At 37.3% G+C, this 22,063-nt stretch overlaps 1 protein-coding gene across 1 annotated transcript in view; it reads right to left on the minus strand.

The window, feature by feature from the left end:
* The window catches only part of LOC140232159 (autocrine proliferation repressor protein A-like), a 190,564-nt gene that overhangs the window by 73,779 nt on the left and 94,722 nt on the right, over positions 1-22,063 (minus strand). The window contains exon 9 of the mRNA XM_072312303.1: positions 10,847-10,964. Within this exon, the coding sequence (XP_072168404.1) occupies positions 10,847-10,964 (118 nt within the window). The remainder of the gene's footprint in view (positions 1-10,846; positions 10,965-22,063) is intronic.

The raw sequence follows: 22,063 nt of genomic DNA on the forward strand, positions 1-22,063 counted from the left end.
GAGTGATTTGGAATTAAACGTTTTGGGGATGAGTAAATCCTACATGACGTCAAAATACGAGGAAAGGGTATCCCTGGTAGTATGCCTCATACTAACTGGTATGTGGACGTCATTCACGACGTCAAACACAAGTTTCTAGCTAGGTCAAAACAGGACCACTTCAAAGAATTTTGGTTTCCGTGGACAGGAAGTGATGACGTCAAGCAGGGGCTTGACCAATGCAAAATGAGATACTCAGGAAAGTTTTGACAGACAGAAAACGCCAACCAATAAGAAAAGGGGGCAGGACTTCTATGAAAACTTTCTAGGAAGTCACTTCATTTAATTAATTTTACATGGAGACCTATGGTCCACCAAATGTATAAATATGCAGTGTTTGGGCATAAAATTCAGATGCCACATGATTTGCGGAACACTCAAGACCAGGCTACGGTACTTCGAGAATTGCGAAGTTAGAGAGTAGCAGAGTGTTATTTGGAATCAGTGTGATTCAGGGATTGTTGCATTTCGGCTTGGACAACCTGACCGTCCAGCAGAGAATCTAGGAGGATTCGAGTGTAAACACCAACAACTGTTGTAAGTACACGATCATTTAATTGAAGTTGTTTATGCCTTGTAAGTTCTTATGTAATTCCCGATATTGCATTGTATGTGTGATGTTTGTATGTCAAACCGAATTTTAATCGCATTGTGAAAGAAATAGAGAATTAGAACAACGCTTAGATTTTAATGGGCTGATTAATCACCCCTATTCAACATTGAAAGAATGATCCATGGTCAAACAGTATTATGGAAATTATGTGTGGCTAATCAATGTTAATATGATGGAATATATAAGTATATGTTTTGTTGAAGTTATATGCATAGAATCAGGAATAACCAAAGACCACAAATTATAAGGGAGGTATCATGTTATTAAATTAACAGGGTGTTTAGGGTTCCAGGGAGAGAGCCGCCGTTTAGGGTTCCAGCGAGGACCAAGTCTAGGGTTCCAAAGAGAGCCACAGTTTGCGGTTCCAGAGAGGACCAGAAGTAAGGGGAGACGACCCGCTACTTCAGGCAGGGCATCGTCGACAACCTAGAACAACCAAGCACGGGAGCTTCTAGAATAAACCAACGAGCAGAGCAACCAAGCTCAAGATCAAGTGGAATTGAATATCTGTACTCAAGTTTGTATTTATGTTATTATTGTAAACCATCACAACTTTGAGACCAGCATAATGAATAACATTGATTGTTATATTGTACGAATATTGTGTGATTGGCCACTTATTTCGAGACACATGAGTTGCACAAGTCAATGGGAGTTGATTGAATGAATGGTCTGCTAACAATCTGCTGCATTTAGAGAAAGTCAACCTTTGACTATAGAAAATATCCCAGTCGCAGGGAGGACCTTCGTTCCCCAAATTCAGAGGAAAGTCCCCTGTGACAATATCTATTCAGCCAGTCTAACATTACCCGTCTAATTTTCTTTGTTTCAATAGACCCTCGCGTTAAACTGATGTTTATGTATTTTTATAATATCTGTAGCCGCAGCATAGAAAAAAAAAAGTTAAGTATTGGAAATACAATGTTATAGTGACAGTGCAGTATGGAAGTACCAGAAACAAGCCATTTGTGAAGTGTGATAATAATCATTTAGAACAGTGCTGTTCAAAACGCTCGATGTTGGAAGGTTCCAATTATTATTTATATTTTATTATTATAAAAGTAATATGCGAGACTCAAATCAACTCACCCACACACACACACACTATCCCGGTCACATTTTCTGTATCATTATTATTATTATCGAGAACTTTTTGTTTCTTCCACAGCTATTCCTTATGCGGCAGAAGTGGCAGTCAGAAGTAAATGGTGGATTCTTATTTCAAGTGGGAGGGGCTGATGAATCATAATTATCACAACAACAAAAAAGCTGCTGGAGTGATGATCTCACCGCTTTCAACACATTGGCGAGTTTGTACACATCGCTCTCTGTGGCGCATTGTTCCGTATCGAGACATAAGGTATTTAGAAGCTGAGCGCGGATGCTGACTTTCAGAGCCGCTAATCCGCGCTGTGTATGGCACATGACGTCCATTAACATTATGTATACAGGTATAAGGGTAACATAATAGAAGCCAGTGGCAGAGAATAAACCTTTGAAATACAACCATTTTCAGAAATGCAACCATTTTCAGAAATGTGATTGTATCAATTTTGGCATACTGCATGACGTTCGTACGCCCGCCTTCAGACAGTTAACAGAGTTGAACAGTATTATATCTTGTAGGATAATGTATACATAATTTTCTCAAGCTCTCGCTCGCTTCGCTCGCTCGCTCGCAAAGAAAATAATATCGACATATGGTCCAGACGTTGACAACGTCAATGATAGGCTTACATGTAAACATGCTATGAAGCGAGCAACTCGGGGCCATCTGCAAATTATGTACGAAAACGAACAAACAATAACAAAAACTATACCGCCATAATTGAACCCCCTCCATTTCCTGAATCATTCCTGAAACGATGATGACTCTGATACATCTATGGGCATACCCAGGGATGATCAGGGGCGTCGAATCTATCTCGGGGGGGGGGGGGCAAAGGGGCATTTGCCCCGTCCCTACGGAAATGTTGGGGGCAGACAAATCATTTGTCCCCCAAGCAATTCCCGTGATGAGGACAAATCTCAAACTTTCTTTATGGAAAATTGGACAACTACCGCCACAATTATGCTCCGCATCGCTGAATTGCAATCATAAACACTAGTATGCAAAAGCTGCGCTACTGGGTCCCTTTCGATAGACTTTGTACACTTTTGAGATTGACGTTTTATTTCCTTATATTTATCAAAGAGTGTGCAGCAGATCTTTCACTTACAAACGCTCCCTCATATGCAGAGGCGTCGATGGAGGGGGAGGGGGATGGTTCCCCCATAAAAGTATTGGGGACAAACAGATCATTTTGCTCCTCCTCGTAACTCCCGAGATGATAGAAGACTGTCTCAAAGATGGCTGAATTTCAATTCTGAAAATACAAAATCTCCCTCGCGTAGAAAGAGGGGGATAGGCCTTCCCCCTCCCATACCCTCCCCGTTCAATCATTTCTACTTAATACACTTTAGATTGACAAGATTTCAAAATGTTTCATCTAAAGTGTGCACCAGGTCTGTTACTTCAGTTTAAAGAAATGCAAATGTTCTTTGGGTGGTAGGAGATATTAAGATATTTTCAATGTAGCAGGTCCAAAGATTAATAAAGATAAAACATTTATGATTTGGTTGGGTAAACAGAGTGAACGTTGGAATTTAGATAAGTTTTATTTGAAGTGGTCGAGTAAACCAGTTAGATATTTGGGACATTATATTCACCCCAATAATGATGCAGCTTTGGAGTTAGATTGGGAGCAAAAATTATTCAAGTTGCAAAAAATCCTTGACAGTTGGACAAAGAGAAGTTTAACCATCTTTGGACGAGTTATTGTTTTAAAAAGCTTAGCCCTTAGTCAAGTTATTCATCTGATAATGGTAGATTCAATACCGTTTAAATTTTTGAAAATTTTGGGAAATATGGTGTTTAAGTTTATATGAAAAAGAAAAAATGAAAAAATAAAGCGAAGTATTATTACAGAAGATTTCAGCAAAGGTGGAATAAAGATGATGGATATACAAAAACAATTGCTAAGTTTTCGGTTGAAATGGCTGGGTCGTTTTCTCAATGACTCAAGAGATATATGGAAAATAGTGTGCTCTTATTGGTTTGATTTGCTAGGGGGTATTATTTTGCTGCTGAATTGTAATTACAACACGAGTAATATTAATGAAATTGATAAGAAAGTTCCAAAGTTTTATAAAGAAATTTTACAGGCATGGGAACAAATACGATATTGTACTACAGTGAAAGATATCAACAGCGTAAACAGTGGGTCAACTGATGTTTTAAATCAGATTGTTTGGTATAATAAACTTATATTGTTTGACAAGCATTCGCTGTTTTATAAAGATTGGTATGAAAGTGGCATACTCTATTTTGGAGATTTAGTAACAATAAATGGTTTCCGGTCTTTTGAATACATTATGTCAGAAATTAATTTTAAGAGAAGAAAATGTACTGCATTTTTTGATTATGCAACATTACAAAAAGCAATACCATTAGTATGGTATAAGATGATACGTAAGGAAATGTTTGATAGTTATATCAGAAAAGAAACAGTATTGTGTATACCAAGTGTATGTGTTTCGAAAAAAGTAGTTTTCATTATGGATCTAAGCAGCAAGGCATTGTATAATTTGATACCTTCAAAAAACTTGTTAACCAATACATGTTCCTTATATTGGGAGAACAAGTTTCATTTCCAAGCTGATTGGGCCAGTGTATTCAGATATAATTTAGAATATATAAAAGAAAACAAATTACGAGAATTTAATTTGAAATTGTATAATTTATTGCCAGTGAGAAGTAATCTATTCAAATGGGGTTTAAGTCATGATGATTTGTGCCCGAACTGCAACGTAAAAGAAGATATTGTTCATGCTTTCATTGAATGCAAACTTAATGAAAATTTTCTTTCATACGTAAGGAGTTTGTTACAAGATGTATACCATGTAACAGTAACAAATATCAATGTTTCACATTTACTGAAAATACAGTGTAAGAGTCAGTATAGTTTGTTTTTGACAATAGCATTTTGGAGTATTTATAAGCTTATTTTGAAACGGAATGAAACCAGTAATGATAAAAGAAGTTGTTCTTTAAAGTATGTGTTTATGAGAGAAATTAAAACGAGAATAGAAATACAATGTTATATGAAACACAGAAGAACACTATGGAGAAATGAACAGTTGTTACCAAGCGAATTGTTGAACCTCTAATGCACGATTGTGCTTGCATCACTTTTATGTGACATCGTTGCGAAGATATTATTTTGATTGTGTATTTTGAATGGAATCCTGAAAAAATCCTCAGATGAGGCAAAAGAAAAAAAAAATTAGATGATATTGTAACAAAAAAAAAAAAGATATTTTCAATTAACGGAGGGTTCCCCCCCCCCTAAAAGAAAAATAGTATACACTTGTGGGATTGAAATTTCACCAGATTACATCATAAATGTGTTTACAAGATATTTGTTGCTGCCAGTAATTGCCAGCAGTTGCGTCCGGTGCGCCCCCATCCCTTAATTTCCAAAGCGAAAAAAGTACAGCTATACAAACGGCAGTTTTTGGACTGTAAAATGTCAAAATTTTCAAGCTCGCTCGCTTCGCTCGCTCGCATTTAATCGTCATGCCATTCTCCTGATGTTGCTGCCGGGTAATTGCCAGCAGTTGCGCCCGGTGCGCCCCCCCCCCCCCTTTATTTTTCAAAGCGAAAAAACATAGCTACAAACGGCAGTTTTTGGACTGTGAAATGTCAACATTTTCAAGCTCGCTCGCATTTAATCGTTATGTCATTCTCCTGATGTTGCTGCCAGTAATTGCCAGCAGTTGCGCCCGGTGCGCCCCCATCCCTTAATTTCCTAAGCGAAAAAATATAGCTACAAACTGCCGTTTTTGGACTGTACAATGTCAAAATTTTAAAGCTCGCTTGTTCTCTCGCTGGCATTTAATCGTCATGCCATTCTCCTGATGTTGCTGACGGGTAATTGCCAGCAGTTGCGCCCGGTGGGCCCCCCCCCCCCCTTAATTTTCAAAGCGAAAAAAAAATATAGCTACAAATGGCAGTTTTTGGACTGTAAAATTTCAAAATTTTCAAGCTCGCTCGCTTCGCTCGCTCGCATTAAATCGTTATACTCCTGATGTTGCTGCCAGTAATTGCCAGCAAATGCGCCCGGTGCGCCCCCTTAATTTCCTAAGCGAAAAAAATATATAGCTACAAACGGCCGTTTTGGGACTTTACAATGTCAAAATTCATGATTGCGTTCATGATCTTCAGTGTAAGAATTAAGACAAGAAGTTTCTCTAAATAATACCATTTTATAGGCAAAATTGTTCAATAATGATCTACATAAAATGTACTGCTACCTTAAACATGTTGGACTGTTTCAAGTCGATAAAACACGCAAAAAAAAATGCATCAAATTGCACCATTTACAACATCAATATGGAAAAAGTTCGCACTGTGGGAGGGGGAAACCCCCCTCACACACCCTCCCCCCTCGCTCGCATCGCTCCCTCGCATCTAACCGCTCCCCCTAAGATCAAATCCTGGCTACGCCGGTGAAAGGCCCTACTATTTAGTAGGCCTTCACAGTGATGTCGCACAGGCGGAGCAAGAGCTGAAATACCACGATGTAGTCATTCAATTATCTATGAATATTTCTTTTTCTTACTTGTTTTTTAATGGAAAAAAAAATCCAAATTTCACCAAAAGTGTTCACCAGATCGCTGAATTTCAGGACTGAAAATGCCAAATCTTCCTCATGTGGGAGGGGGATACCCCCCTCCCACACCTTCCCCCGCTAGGCCGCTCCGCTCTCTCGCACAGATATTCAAACTCCAAGTCCCTCCCCTACCCCCCCCCATCATTAAAACGGAACGATGCCCCTAGGATGATTGCTCTACTGACTTAGATAAAGAAAATTGAAGAATACAATTAATAGCTACAGGAAAATATCTACTACGTTATTCAAGAAATGGATATCCTTATTAGCATCTTATTGAATTTATTTGGGCATTATTCAGGGCTGCGCTGGGCGGGGGGGGGGGGGTTAGTCTCGAATGTACGCGTAAGCTAGTCTTGGAGGCCAGCCTTTTTGTCACATCGTATCCATCCACCACTTTTCCACTTTGTATTCATTGCTATTATTTTTTAACGTTATTGATTTATTCTCTGGAAAATGTGGATGTGACGTGCCATAAAAGCGCTAAAACAATTGTTTGGCGGGATAATTTTACATAATACTTTTAGAAAGGTCTCGTGGGCAAATTGGGAAATCTTGACAGCACGCGTTTCTTCAATGAAAGGATTCATAACTTTCACGAGCTACCTCACATCCAATCATGACCAGCGGCGTCGATCCATTTTTTGGATGGGGGGGGGCAAAAGTTGAAAAATGTATTTCATGTAAATTTTAGTGACTTTGTCGTATCTTTAAACATATTTTCGCATTGCGTATTATGAATTTTTAAGTTGCCGAAATTATTGGGGCAAAACGATACTTCTACCCCCCCCCCCCAACGACGCCTCTGCCTCTCATTCGTTCTTTCAGATTTTTAGAGGCAATAATAGATACCGTGACCACAACAAGTTTTACCACCGTTGACCACGCCGCCAAAGTACGTCTGACAGTTTTATATTGTATGTTTTGGTACTTTTTTTTAAATCATAAACAAATACAACACAATAATAAGTGATTCAGCAAATTACACGGAGCTTTTGTCCCCTCCGTGTAGATCCCATGACTGACATAAATTTGCATAAATTTACATAATTAATTGAGAATTCTGTGTAGACATTTGATAGTTCCTACAATGCCCTATCAGATAAAACAAATACAATGAAAATCCACTGTACAATGTCTTGAGAAGTAGCATTTTCATGTTTTTTGGAGAAATTTTCATAAGGCCTAATGAATTTCAGAATTATGTGTTAAGTTTGGTAGCTCCCAGCAAGCCCTATCAGATAAAACAATCAGAATCGATTAGAAGTAGCATTTGTGTGTGTGTGTGTGTGTGTGTATGTGTGTTTTGAAGAAATTGCCACACGCATGTCTGCGTACGGAGCCTGTTTCATATAGTCCCCTCGCGAACTATGACGGGGACAAAAAGTCTGGCCTCCAAGACTAGCTTACGCATACATTCGAGACTAGTCCCCCCCCCCCCCCCGTTGTCTCGAATGGGTGCGTTCATCGAACATACTCCGCTCAACACACCCTTTTGAGACAAACGGGGGGGGGGGGGCTTGTCTCGAACGGTTGCGTTGAGCGCTCCGCTCCGCTCCACTCCGCGCCGCACCCTTTCGAGATACTAGTAAGCCAGTTGGTGCAGCTCTTTTTGTTTGGCAGCGACCCTTCCTAGGCTGTGGTTGCGGCCTTTCATTCACTATCTGGGACACAGCCCTTTTAATTGTTTTGCCGCGGCCCTTCAGTGGTTTTGGTTGTGGCCCTTTCATTCACTGGTTTGAGCAGCCCTTTTTGTTTGGCAGCGACCCTTCCTTGGCTTTGTTGTGGCCTTTCATTCACTAGTTGGGGCAGCCCTTTTAATCGTTTTGCCGCGGTCTTTCAGTGATTTTGATTGTGGGCCTTTCATTCACTAGTTTGAGCAGCCCTCTTTGTTACATTTCGAGCACGGCCCTTTTCGATCACTCTGTCTTGGCGGCAGTCCATTATGTTGCCCTACATGACGTGTACATTTTCAGCCGACAGATTATACAGTCAAAGGCACGTCAGCATGTGAGCTGATGAGATAGGCGGTTCGCATCACAAGCATAATAGGTTATTTATGACTTATAAAATGCTGAAAGGTTTGGAGTCTTTGTTTGGGTCGTGGATTGGGGCAAGATGAAAGGCCTACCGATGAACATTCAACGCACTCATCATAGAACATTGCGAACTCATAACCTCGCACAAACACGAGGGGTATAATAGACATGTCTCCGTACGTAGAATGTTGGAATTTACTGTCATTCTATAAAAACGATCAGATTCTGAATGCCAGTTTAAATACTTATTTTTTAATGGTTCCATACACGAAATGATAATGTACATGTATCCAAGTCTAACACATCTACAGATGCATGTTTGATCGCTGTCTTTACATCAGCGACATAAGAGAAATATATCCTTACCTATGATACGAAAATAATCAAGATTTATTATGTACTTGTTAATCTCTGTGACTGTCTATATTGATGCAGGACCTTCTTGTTTTGTTTGTTTGTTGTTGTTGTTCTTTTTATGTTAATTCAAATTCTAGGTTGATATAAATCACGGTGCTATGGTGAAGTAACCCGTCACAGCAAAAGTCGGAGACATCTGTCGGGTTGTTTCCCCGAGTTTTCTGTAACCACGGTATTTAGTTGGTCCATGATCATCAAAATTGTATATTGATGTATAAGCCATCACAAGAAAGACTTTCCAACAACAGGTATATAATGCATAGCTGTTTTGGTTGGTTATCATGGTTTGTTTCGAGATTGCCCATCTTTCGAAAAGGTATATGTAGGGCATACCAACTCGCCCTTACGATGGTGTGCTTATTTTATCTACCGCGTTAATGTACGCAGGACTTCATATTCTGGGATTATCAGAAATGACGAAGAAGAATTTCTTTTTATCTAAAATACAGAAAAAAATGAAAACAACAAATCGGATTTCCAAGCCGTTTATGGAAATGTTTTTTTAATACTATTTAGATAATTCTGTTAATTTTGTTAATGAATAAACACTCGTGTGCATGTAGAGATTATGATAATGTTATAGAGAAAAATAACGGCATAAAAATGAGAGCATGAGAGCAGGTCAATATATACAGAGGTGTTATTTCCCGTAGGACTCACTAAGAAAAAACAGGAAAAAAGAAAAGGAGGTTAGACTATGGTTAGACTGACAAAAAAATAGATAAAGAACTCATAAAATCCCGAGGCCAACGTTCAAGATAAGAAATTCATGTCCGGTTCTCTCGTTCCCGCGCAGTTAGTGTCATTTTCAGCCTGGACGCCTTGCCAAAAGGCTACTCCTGATGTGGCTTAGTACCAGCGGGACCAGAGACAAAAATACAGGGATTTGTACTAAAATTCGTAGCCGTACTGTTTGAGATACATACAATCATTTACGGGGGAATTCCACTTAAAGATTTTATCTGAGTTTTTATAGTTTCTACGCACGTCGTATCGTCGTACAGCTTACACAGCGAAACCGATAACAGCCCATTCGTCAATCATGCATTTACGTGCATTATCCATGGTCTGTCTGAAAGTATGGATAAAACGTAGGACACATTATTAATTAGACACTTATTCGTATGGGAAAATTCAAGCTGAGAACTGATATGAATGTTCATGACCTCATGTTCCACAGGCGTAAAGTAGTACACTGAGTATGCATGATGTTCGATGATTTTTTTTTCATTCAAACATGTCAAGTCACCTATTTGGAATCAAAGAATGATGCACATAGTTGTTGTTGGTTTTTTTTTTTTCGTTTTTGCACAAACACTCACATATGCACTTACAAAAAAGGTATTGATAATTTCAGGGGGTGAGGGAGGGCAACTGACGCGGTAACACAATAGCAACTTCCCTTTCTCATCACTCATTTCTTCCTTATGCCATTATCGGGACAGCCTATAAGGTCTCGTGGGCCTTCTTTGCCTAGTGTCGGAATCGCAAGCCTATTTTGCATAGTGTAGATCTCGTGTGCTTAGTTTGCCTAGTGATGGTCTCGTGAGCCCTTTTTTTTTGTACAGTGTAGTGTCGGTGTCATGAGCCTTTATTGCGTATTGTAAAATTCATGGGCTGTATAGCTTGTGGGCCTATTTTACTTGATGTCGAACTCATGGGCTTTGTTCATTTATAGTTGAACTTATGGGCTGTTTTACTAGTGAGCTGTATGACTTGTGGGCTGTATGACTCGTGAGCTGTATGACTTGTGGGATGTAGCCTATAACTCCTGGGCTGTATAACTCGTGGGGGGTCGGTCTCGTGACATGCACCGTTAATAATCAAGTGCTCAGGAGAATGTTTTAGAGATAGCTGCATATTGATATCTACTTTATAGTGGTCATGATTGCAGCCATATCTAATGACAAAATATAATGTAAGACAAGTTTCAAAAAATACGACACGAGTTTCGACATTTATACCAATAGGTCACACAATGAACATGATAATGAATATTAAAGAGTGACTAAGAAAAGATTTACCTGAGATATTTGGGTCCAGGAATCTGGTTGAAGTAGTAGTCGGAGTCGTCAGGCAAGAAAAACTCATCAGATCCCGCCGTCACAATGAGTTTTGGCATAGTCAGTCTGTCCTTGTATGCTGTACATTTCAAAACCAAAAGCAAAGCTCATAACAGGCATGAGATAACAACTGAATGAAATACAAGACACTACGTTGATTTTAAATAATAGATGATGACATACACAGAACTTGCAGCTAGGTCATGGAAGTTTCTTTATCAATGCTACAAGGGATCCGCTCTCCCTTGAACACAAAATAAACGGACACAGCAAACGCACATGTGTCCTCTTCTAGGTCACTGGGATGATAATCCGATTTCTTTAAGTCAGAGTTGCTATTAAGTAGAAAGGCAGTATTATTTTCGATCTCCCTGACACAAATAGGGCTGATTTTACAGAGCACACGAACGATTTCCGAAGAACGCGAATGCAAAGTCCAACATTCGGAAAGTTTTTTTTTTTAATCCGAATGTGTTCCGACAATGAAGCCGAAAACCATTCTTGCGCAGTTTGTGCAAAGTTTTCACGACGTATGTGCGAATGTTGTGAGTACCTATACAGCCAGTTACTTACACGAAGAACACACGACGGAAATGCGAACAAGGCAATTTCTGTAATAATCGTGGTAGAAATGTTTCCAAGGAGAGTTGATAGCTGTCTTGAGTTGAAGTATTTCTCTTTCCTGTATTTCTCCTTTCTTTCCCTTTTATTTCTTTGTTGTGTGTGTGCCGATAGTTTTTCAGATGACCTATTGCCACAAGTATTTGATTTTTTTGCAGGTTCCCCCACACATTATCTTAAGTTTCAAATGTAATTTTGGGGCACTTTAAAGTCATTTTAAGTATATTCTGTGATAGTTTTTAATATCAAACATTTCGTTCTCTTGGCTTTTTTTTTTTTGCTACTTTATAGTTTTTTCAATGTGTGGATGTGTTATGCTTCGATTTAAATTTTAATTAGATTTGCTCCCAAACATGCGCGAAACGGTCGTGAGAATGTTTCAAAAGGTACGCGAATACTTTGCGGTTATGCCGTAATATGATCGGAAGAACTTCGCGGATTTCGCTAAACATACGCGAGACATTTTGCAAAGTTTCGGGATCTGTTCGGGGCTTCACGAAGATTTTGCGAACATCGCGTACGTCTTGCGAAGGTCTTGCGCATATGACGAGGCGTTAAAGGAATTTTCGTGAACCAATCACGAGTAAATCACGACCCAGTTTACGGAAAATTTTCGCGAAAAAAAATTTAAAAAAAATCAAAATTTTTGAAATTCTCTCCTAAGTGAAAACCACATCCGCGAGGTGAAAACGACATCCGTGAAATCAGCCATTTAAGGCCTGATTTTACGGAGCACGCGATCGACTTGCGAAGGACGCGAATGGCAAAATCCAGCATTCTTATTTTAGTCTGCAAAAGATCGCCAAACGAACGCGAGGGTTCGGAAGCGTCGTCTTAATGTTCGGGATGTCGTTTTTACTTCGGCGAGAATCAGAAAAATTTTGAAATTTTTGGCCAACCTTTTCTGCACACTTGGTCGTGATTTGCTCGTGATTTGTTCTCAAAAGCGTCTTTAAAGGCTTGTCATGCATACGACCTTCGCAAGGCATGGGCGATGTTCACAAAATCTTCGTGAAACCCTAAACAGACCCCGAAACTTTGAAGAATGTCTCGCGTATGTTTCGCGAAATCTGCGAAGCTTTTCCGATCATTTTACGTCTTTAAAGCTCTACGTTTTCTACAATTCAAAAACGTAGTAAAAAAATTAAAGACCAGCAAAGAGAACGAAATAATTTATTTAATGTACCAAAAATCACAGAATACACTTAAAATGATTCTAAAGTATGCCCAAATTACATTTGAAACAAAAGATTTTGTGTGGGAGAAACCGAACACATCAAATGATTTACGAGTGGAGGCAGGTTCTCAGAAAAAAAAAACGGTAGGCACACACACACACAACAACAACAAAGAAATGAAAGGGAAAGAAAGGAAAATACATGAAAAAGAAAACTTCAACTCAAGAGACAGCTCTCATCTTTCCTTGGAAACATTTCTCTCATGAGTATTGAAAAATTTGCGTTGTTCGCATTTCCGTCGAGTGTTCTTCGTGTACGTAACATTTCGCTCTGATTGTCACAAGTGTTGCCCATATCTTCTCTACTTAAATGAAACAAGCTAGATTATTCAATCAGATCAGCTTCTTCCATCTATTCATTTACAAGATTGCTAAAACAAAGTTGTTATTTGTAACACAGCCAAATTTATTCTGTGATATCTAATCATTTCTGCACAATAGCGATTTGATCAATATTTTGGCATTCTGGTAAACTGTTGTTGTGGCATACCAATATACACTGTATTTTTATGTCACTTTGCAATATACAGTACATATCTGTTTTCTTCTCTAAATACGTTTTGCTATTTAATGTACATACATATGTTCATCAATATCATTCAGGGCTCCCTGGAAGACCACTACTTATTGGATGGGCCACCCTGCCAAAAGTTTAGAAATAAAAGATAAATAGATTAAAAAATATATATTATTGTTATTATTATTAGTAGTAGTAGATTCAGTCTGAATTCCATTATAGTTCATCACAACGGTTCTGACGCGTTTCGCGTGCAATCTTAATTTAAAGGGTTTTTTATCTTTCAATTTTTATTGGACACATCAAACAAAATTACAGAAATCAAAAACATGATTATACAAATAGAAATAAACAAAAGATAAGATAAATCAGCATACCAAAACCAATAATGTCAATTATAAATTACTAAACAGTATACATTGTATCAAGTAAAACAATATTATAACGAGGTTTTTAGGAACATATTTTTACAATAATTAACCATTTCCTTCATCAGGTCCGTAGTCTATCAAGATACAGAAACAAACAATAAAAAGGACCAACAAAATATGTGACACATCCGGGACTCCGGGTTCAACTACATAAACAAGTTAAAAATCCAGTCTCTATTTTCGAAAATGTAAAGCAAGCGTACCCTTTTTCTTTGCCAAAAAATGCTCTAAATCCTTGTTAGTCTTAAGACAAGCTTTCAATCCCATGAACTCTTGGGTGGTACCCTGAAATTTACAAATATAAATACACTGTATAATATTTTACAAGAAGAAAAATACAAGTTAAAAATTTATCCTCATTTATACCAAACATTTTTTCAAACTCTGAGACAATTCTATTTGTACATTCTTTCTTCTTAATAATTAAGAAGAAAAATACAAGTTAAAAATTTATCCTCATTTATACCAAACATTTTTTCAAACTCTGAGACAATTCTATTTGTACATTCTTTCTGATTAATAATACTAATAACCTCATTCCAAATTGATTTTACTTTATCACAGTGAAGAAATAAATGAACAATCGTCTCTGGCGTCTTGTTACACAAAGAACAATTTGGCGAATCTTTTCTTTTAATCTTAAACAAAAAAAAATCATTCAGCGCAATTGCTTTATGGAAAACTTTAAAATAAAAGGGGCGAAGCCGTGAATCAATAGTACACTTAAAATTCCTCAAGTAGATTTTCTCCCAATTCAAATTTTCAAGGATCAGACCTAATCCTTCCCAAAAAGGATACAGTTTTCAGGAAAGCACTCATCAACCATAATAGAATATGCGTATTTAGGTACTTTTAGGGTTTGTACAAGCTTATCAACAATTTTTTCATGTATATCAAGATCATGTACGTTAAGTCCATCCAACCAAGGAGAAGGAATGTTCTTCAGCAAAAAAATTTTACTTTCTTCTATCATGAGGAGAAATGTCAAAATCGAGTACTAACTCTTCAAAAAGTTTATAACCTGGATGAGGGGGATTAAGAAGATCATGAATAAAGATAATGCCATTCCTGAATCTTTCTTCATAATAAACTTATGTTTCTATTATACCAAATACATTGAAATGATCCCAGATAAAAGAAATCAGTATTATATTCTTTCTTAACAAACTTCTCTCTAAAAAAGTACCAAGTTCTCAATGAGTCAGCTAGTTGAGTACAATCGAGTCTATTCAGAATAGTTTCAGGAGCATGAGCTTTCCACAAAATATCTCTTCTCTTGTTAAATTTATCTAATAAATGCATATAACTCAATTTTTTCCAAAGACTATCATAATTACCATCTAAAAGCAATTTAACCCATTGCAATTTTTGAGACAGTGAAAAAATATAGGGGTTAATCATACGAAGACCACACATAGAATAATCATTACACATACACAAACGCTGCCTCTTTACTCTGTCATTGCCACCATTACAAATGATTTTATAAAAACATCTTATCAAGTTCTTTAAAGAACTGTTGTGGAATCTTTATACATAAAACTGAGATTAAATATAATAATTGTGGCAAAATCAAAGTTTTAATAACACAAATCTTCCCAATAAGAGATAAGTTTCTGGCTCTCCAGCAGTTTAAATTTCCTTCAATTTGTTTCAGTTTAACTTTATAGTTAAGATCATACATTCTTTTTGACTGCAACGAAAAATATATTCCAAGAGTTTTAAAAGTATCAGTTTTCCAAGTTACACTTTTATCAGCATTTGGACAATTTCGAGACCCCTTTTTTGCCCCACTCCAAATTACTTCTGTTTTTGAAATGTTCATTTTACAACCCGAACAAGCAGCAAATTCATTCAATACCTCAAACAAACTATCAAATGAAAGAGTAGACCCATCCGGAAAACAAGTTGAGTCATCAGCAAGCAGTGATATCTTCAACTGAGTTTCATAAATAGGAATACCTGTTATATTATCATTCTGTCTAATTGCAAGAGCCATTGTTTCAATAACCATTAAAGATAAATATGGAGAGATTGGACAACCTTGGAAGATTCCTCTCTCCATGTTAATAGGGGTTGTGAGAAAACCATTATATATAACAAAAGATTTTCTAGAAGAATGAATAGTCCTAATCAATTTAATAAAACTCTCTCCAAAATTGAAACGTTTCAGAACTTCAAACAAAAAATCATGATTAACATTATCAAAGGCTTTCTGAATATCAACGAGAAGGATTGCCCCAGGGATATTATTAATTTTAGTATATTCAATTACATCCATACTCAAACGAATATTAGAACCAATATTTCTACCTTTCAAAAATCCAGACTGATCTCCGTGAATAAGTTCACCCAAATATTTTTTCAAACGATTTGCTAAGGTCTTGGCAAAAATCTTATAATCCACCGTTAACAATGAAATCGGTCTGTAATTCTTTAAATAAGAACTATCTTTGGCTTTTTTTAGGAAGTAAACTTATAACACCATTTCTTTGAGATTGGGACATAACACCCTTTTCCATTGAATAATTGAATGAATCAAGAAGCATACTATAATCAGAAATATCAGGCCAAAAAGTAATATAAAATTCTACAGGTAATCCATCTAAACCAGGTGTCTTATTACATTTCATGGATATAATAGTATCATAAATTTCCTTTTTAGTTATGGGCTATTCCAAAGAAATCTTACTATTTTCACTTAATTTCGGAATTTCAATATTTTCCAAAGAGGCATCATAGTTATAAAATTGAGAATCATTATGATACAAATTTTGATAAAACTTATGAATTTCATCTAAAACAGCAGAGTTATCACTTATAATGTCATCTCTTTCATTTTTTATCCTATGAATACATTTTTTTCTCCCCAGATCTCTTTTCCAATTGCAAAAATACCTTGAACTTTTCTCACCCTCTTCCATCCATCGTATCCGAGAGCGAATCATAAGTCCTTTAGTTTCAATATCGAGAATTTTATCAAGATCGGCTTTTAATTGATTCAACTGTTCAACAAGATTATTATTACTAAGAACACTATGAATTTGCAACTTAATGGCCTCTATTTTTTTAAGTAAAGTAGATGTCTCCTGATTCCTTTCCTCTCTTTTTCCTAGCTCCATATTCCATACAGACCCCAGAGATAGTACACTTCAGGGCATCCCATATAGTGTTAAGATTACACTGGGAGTTTTGATGAATAACCTTAAAATCATTTATTTTTTCTTTCACCATCTTAATGAAATCAGCATCATTAGTTAAATAACTGCAGTTTAGTTTCCAATATCCAGGACCTTTAGAAGGTTGGTCATCTTTAAATCTAAGCATTACAACAGAATGATCTGATTGAACACCTGGACATATTTTTGAATCTAAACAATTATTCATTAAACTATCAGAAATGAGAATGTAATGAAGTCTGGACAATACTCTAGGATTACTTTGATGTCGAGTGTAATGTCTTAGGTCTGTATGAAAATTACACCAAATATCCTTCAAGTTATATTCATCCATCAAAACAGAGATTATTTCACTAGCTTTGACATTACCATGCTTCTGTCTATTACCTTGGTAATCTAAAGGACCTAACACAGCATTAAAATCTCCTGCAATTATTAAGGGAGGTTGATTAAATTGGTCAATTTTAGCAAAAACATCAAGAAAGAAATCAGGATCATCCTCATTTGGGGCATAAATATTGCAGAATATTACAGAGAAGCCTTTGAAGGTAACAGACAATATCAAATATCTACCATTTGGATCAGCATACAGGGAGTGAAGTATTGGGGCAATATGATTACGTATCAAAATTGCAACACCCTTACGATATGATGAGTAGCTAGAGAACCAAGCATACTCCCCCCATTGTTGCTTCCAAAACTTTTCATCGTTAACAGTCGAGTGAGTTTCTTGCAAAAATATAATATCACTGGTATTAGAACGCAAATTATGAAAAACTTTTCTCCTTTTAACAAAATCCTGAATTCCTCTACAGTTAAAAGTACTTAAAGTAATATACATAATTACATAAATTTAAAACCATCACTTACAGTTACAATTGATACATTTACTTTCTGTGTATGGGAAAGACGCCTCAAGAAAACTTCACCATTATAATATGGGAAAATTAAATTGTTTGAAAAAATTAGAAATACAAAGAAATGTGTATTTATGGGACTGGATACAAACACAATTAAAGTACGGACATCCTGAAAACCTCAAGCATAAAAAATACTATGAAACAATGAATTGCTGCTTTGTTATTATAAAAAAAAAAAGATTGACAAAATTACAAGCAATACGCAAAAAAAGAAACATCTGTGACAAAGGTAATTTGAAGGGCGCAAAATCACAACAACAAAAAAAAAGATAACAAAAAACAGGGCTTCAAATCAAGACCAGACCTGTGTCTGGATACCAGGCAAGGAATGAGAACAGACAACCTACAAAAGTGCAGGCCAAAAACCAGCAATGCAAAAACCTGTAATATCAAATTACCCCATAAGTACCTTTACACTAGCCTAAGTTCAAGTAATGTACATCATGTAATCAAACCAACACTGGTGTCAATACAATATGTAAAACTATGTATCGAGTTTAAAGACTATCAACAAAAAATCAAACAGCAACATCATAAAACATTATCCTACATAATCCTATGGACCAATGGTTTATCACAGAGAACAAAATAATAATTACATGTACTATACACACATCATTTAAAGAAGTTGGTACATGCATCTGATATAAAAAAAAAAAATTAAAAAAACATGTTCCAAAACTTCCATGGTAAAATAGAAGACCTCATTTAATTTCAAAATGATTTATTTTAAAATAAGACTCCCAACTCCATTCTTTCTTGGCTCCCAATAATCAATCCCATTCCTATAAAATATATAGCGTTTGTCATGTTCCAAAATTGAAGATTCAAGGCTCCCATCCAGATCCAAAAATTGAGCACATTTCTTGAACAATATTATAGTTTACATACCATAACTTAACTATGAATAAATGACATAAAAAATACATAATATAGTAACAAACTAAGAACTATTAACAAAAATAAGGAAAAAATATCGAACTGAGTTTTCAGTTGAACAAATCCAATATGGCTCAAAATAGAAATATATCCAAAATAGCTCAAGTATAAAAGTAACTTTGACTCTGAAAAGATACATTATTTCACTTTTGTGAAAATGTAGCTTTTTACATACATGTTCCACTGTTGAATATATATGCAGTCTATTCAGGTCTACAATCCAATAAGTTTATTCTAAAAGAGCTTGCTTCAGGAACTTGGGGGGAAAATATTTGCCTAAAACATCTCAAAATGAGCGAGTTTCAAATCCTGTGACATCTCCCCATTGAAATTCATAAAATAGTGAAGATGAAAAGTGAACTTCACACTCAGCTTTCAGAAAACAAAGAAACTTGATACGTTTATGAGTCGTCATGTCTAAAAGATGAACAAAAAAACAGATCCGGTGAAATAGTAGAGAGCTCAAATGTTATCTCCAGCAAATTCCACACAAGTAAACATACATGTATCTATGTAAGGCACTGTAGATATTAACCCTTCAAAATATCTACTCTAGCTAGCTCTCTCGTTTCAGATAGTAAAAGCGCACTGAAGCCCAGATTCCAAAATCAAAGCGAAGACAATCAAGGAGGGTCTGCAATCACCAGCTTTCAAGATGTGTTGTCTCTAAAGCACAGCCTATCTGGATGCGTGAAAAATGGTCGTCCTCCTTCCTCCCTCAAGCGATGAAACTGAGGCATCTTCTTCTTCCTTAGGTCCAGGACGCGCTTAGATAAGTCCTCCGCAATGAAGAGTTTTGAGTTGTGGTACAACTTGCACTCTTTCATTTTTCTCATACATGCTTTACGGACACGTTCTTTTGCAACGAATGTTGCAAAGCCAATATGTATCATTCTTGGCTTTCCATTCTGTTTGTAGTTGTGCAACGAGCTCGGTGTACTTTCTTAGATTTGCTGACTTTCTTGGATTTGCTGGGTGGAGTCTGAGGGCTTGAAAGCTATCGAAAGATGCTTTCGATAGCTTTCAAGCCCTCAGACTCCACCCCAGCAAATCTAAGAAAGTCAGATACAACGTTCTGACAGTCTTCTTTTCCACCCTCACTTTCAGGTATTCCAAATATGACCAAGTTCTTCCTTCTATTCCGGTTCTCAAGATCATCCAGCTTAAGCTTGAGCAACTCATTGTCCTTTTTCACAACGTCAACCTCTTTGCGGACTTTTTCAACTACAAAATCCAAATTCTGGATTCTTTCCTCCTGTTCTTGGATCTTCCTTGTGAGTTTCTCAAACAAGCTTTCAATTTTTGAGTCCAATCTGCCTTCAAAATCTCTGAACCACTGTGGAGGAGAGTCCGTTAGAGCTTCCGCAAACAACGGCCTCTTCACTGTGGTGGGCGCCGCCATGTTGTTAGTATCGACGTGACCTTCGACCTCCGGTAAATCTTGTTGTGTCTTGCCCGAATGGCCCATAGGTTTGTGTGTACTGTTGTTACTGTTGGGCGAATCGCTCAGTTTAAGCTTTTTGACATCAGGCGAAAACTCAGAATCGGTACTCACATGTGTACGGCTATTCTTTGAATGATCCATTTGTCCGTTTCAAAACCATCTATAAATGTTTAGGTCCGCATCTGTAGTATTCTGGATCATACACCGTTCTCACATAGCTGGATTTTGGCCTCAAAAGGAGAGCTGAAAATGTGCTACATTGTGTCACTACCTTTGCAAGGCGCCCCCCAATTTAAAGGTTTTATGACATACAAATGCATATTGATTTGTGTTGATTCACGATACCCTCAACATCACTTTTGCGGTGAAACGGATTTCTAGAAACATTCCATATATTTTTGAAAATTTTTTCTTCTATTTTTCTTCAGATTACATGGATACGCCCACTATAAAACCTTCCAAACCAAGATTCTGGTTGTGACCTCATCTGTCAATTATTGGTAAAGTACTGATATGTACTGTACAACAAAAAACATTGGAATGCACCTTCTATTATAGACACATGAGCATTGTACTTTCATTTCTGGTACTTCATTGTTCCGCGGAGGAAGATGTAAATAAAAGGTGCGACAAGATGACCGACATCGAACATACACTTTGTTTGAGAGTCTGGGGATTTTTGGTGGTTATGATGGTTCGTTGGTCCAAGTTAACCTCCGTAACAAATTGGGGGCCCGTCACGAGAGTTCGGCAGGGTTTCTGCGGACTTAGGAGGCTTGATCGGGTTTGAAATGATCCCAGGAGTGTTTGTTTTTTCTTTCTCGCTTAGCCGATGAAGTTTGGTGAGTAGCGTGGTATATCGCTCTATGCTATTTCATGGACATGTGCGATACAGTTTACGTCGCGTAACTACGTATGTCGTTTGCATCGTGATTGTTACAGTGTTCTGTATGTGAAGGTGTTACGATTTGAGAAAGCATGGTGCGTTCATGGTGTAGTGTGTGCACGCAGATGGACGCGGAGCGATATGTTATACATTTTGATATAAATCGGACGTCTTTCTGTGTCTGCGTGAGTGAATCTTTTACGGTCGTATTTCTTTCGGGATCGAAAGGGTTAATTTGGCATTTAGTGTTGAGGATGGTTTAATCCGGTTATACGCTGCGTGAGTGTAGTGTCTGTGCGTGGAAACGTTGGTCCCGTACGTGGCGGTTCGTGTGTGGTTCAGCATACGGGTTATTCCACGGCGGCTTGTATGTGGTTCAGCATACGGGTAATTCCACGGCAGCTTGTATGTGGTTCAGTATACGGGTCATTACAAGTCGGTTCGTATGTGGTTTAGCATACGGGTTATTCCAAGTCGGTTCGTATGTGGTTCAGCATACGGGTTATTCCTTATAGTGCGACTGGTTTTCTTCAGTTAAAGAGTGTTTTTTTAGCTGGCTGGCTGGTGATAAGTCAGGTTTTCTTGTTGCACTATTAACTGTATATTACTGGCGCACGATGGAGAAAGATCAAGAGTTTTCCATTGAGAAGTTTGTGGCTTCACCCACAGTTGAGGAAATGCTAACCTTGAAAAAGGTTGATTTGTTGCGTGTTGCAGAAAACTACGAGGTTCCTGCTGTGAAGAGCACAATGAAAAAGTCAGAGATTACACAGCACACAATCAAATTTCTTGTAGATGAAGAAGTATTTCCCCTCCAGGCATTGCGTAGCATATCAGGTAGTCCCCCTGGTGATGTGCAAGGGAGTGTAGAAGTACGTCTGAAAGAGTTTGAACTTGAGAAAGGGAGAATTGAGTTAGAGAGAGAGAGGATTTCTCTAGAAAGGGCTCAAGTCGGTGAGAGAGAGTATGGTGTAAGAGTCAGTGGTAGGCATTTTAACATCTCC

The sequence above is a fragment of the Diadema setosum genome, chromosome 8, assembly GCF_964275005.1.
Source record: "Diadema setosum chromosome 8, eeDiaSeto1, whole genome shotgun sequence".
Lineage (NCBI taxonomy): Eukaryota > Metazoa > Echinodermata > Echinoidea > Diadematoida > Diadematidae > Diadema > Diadema setosum.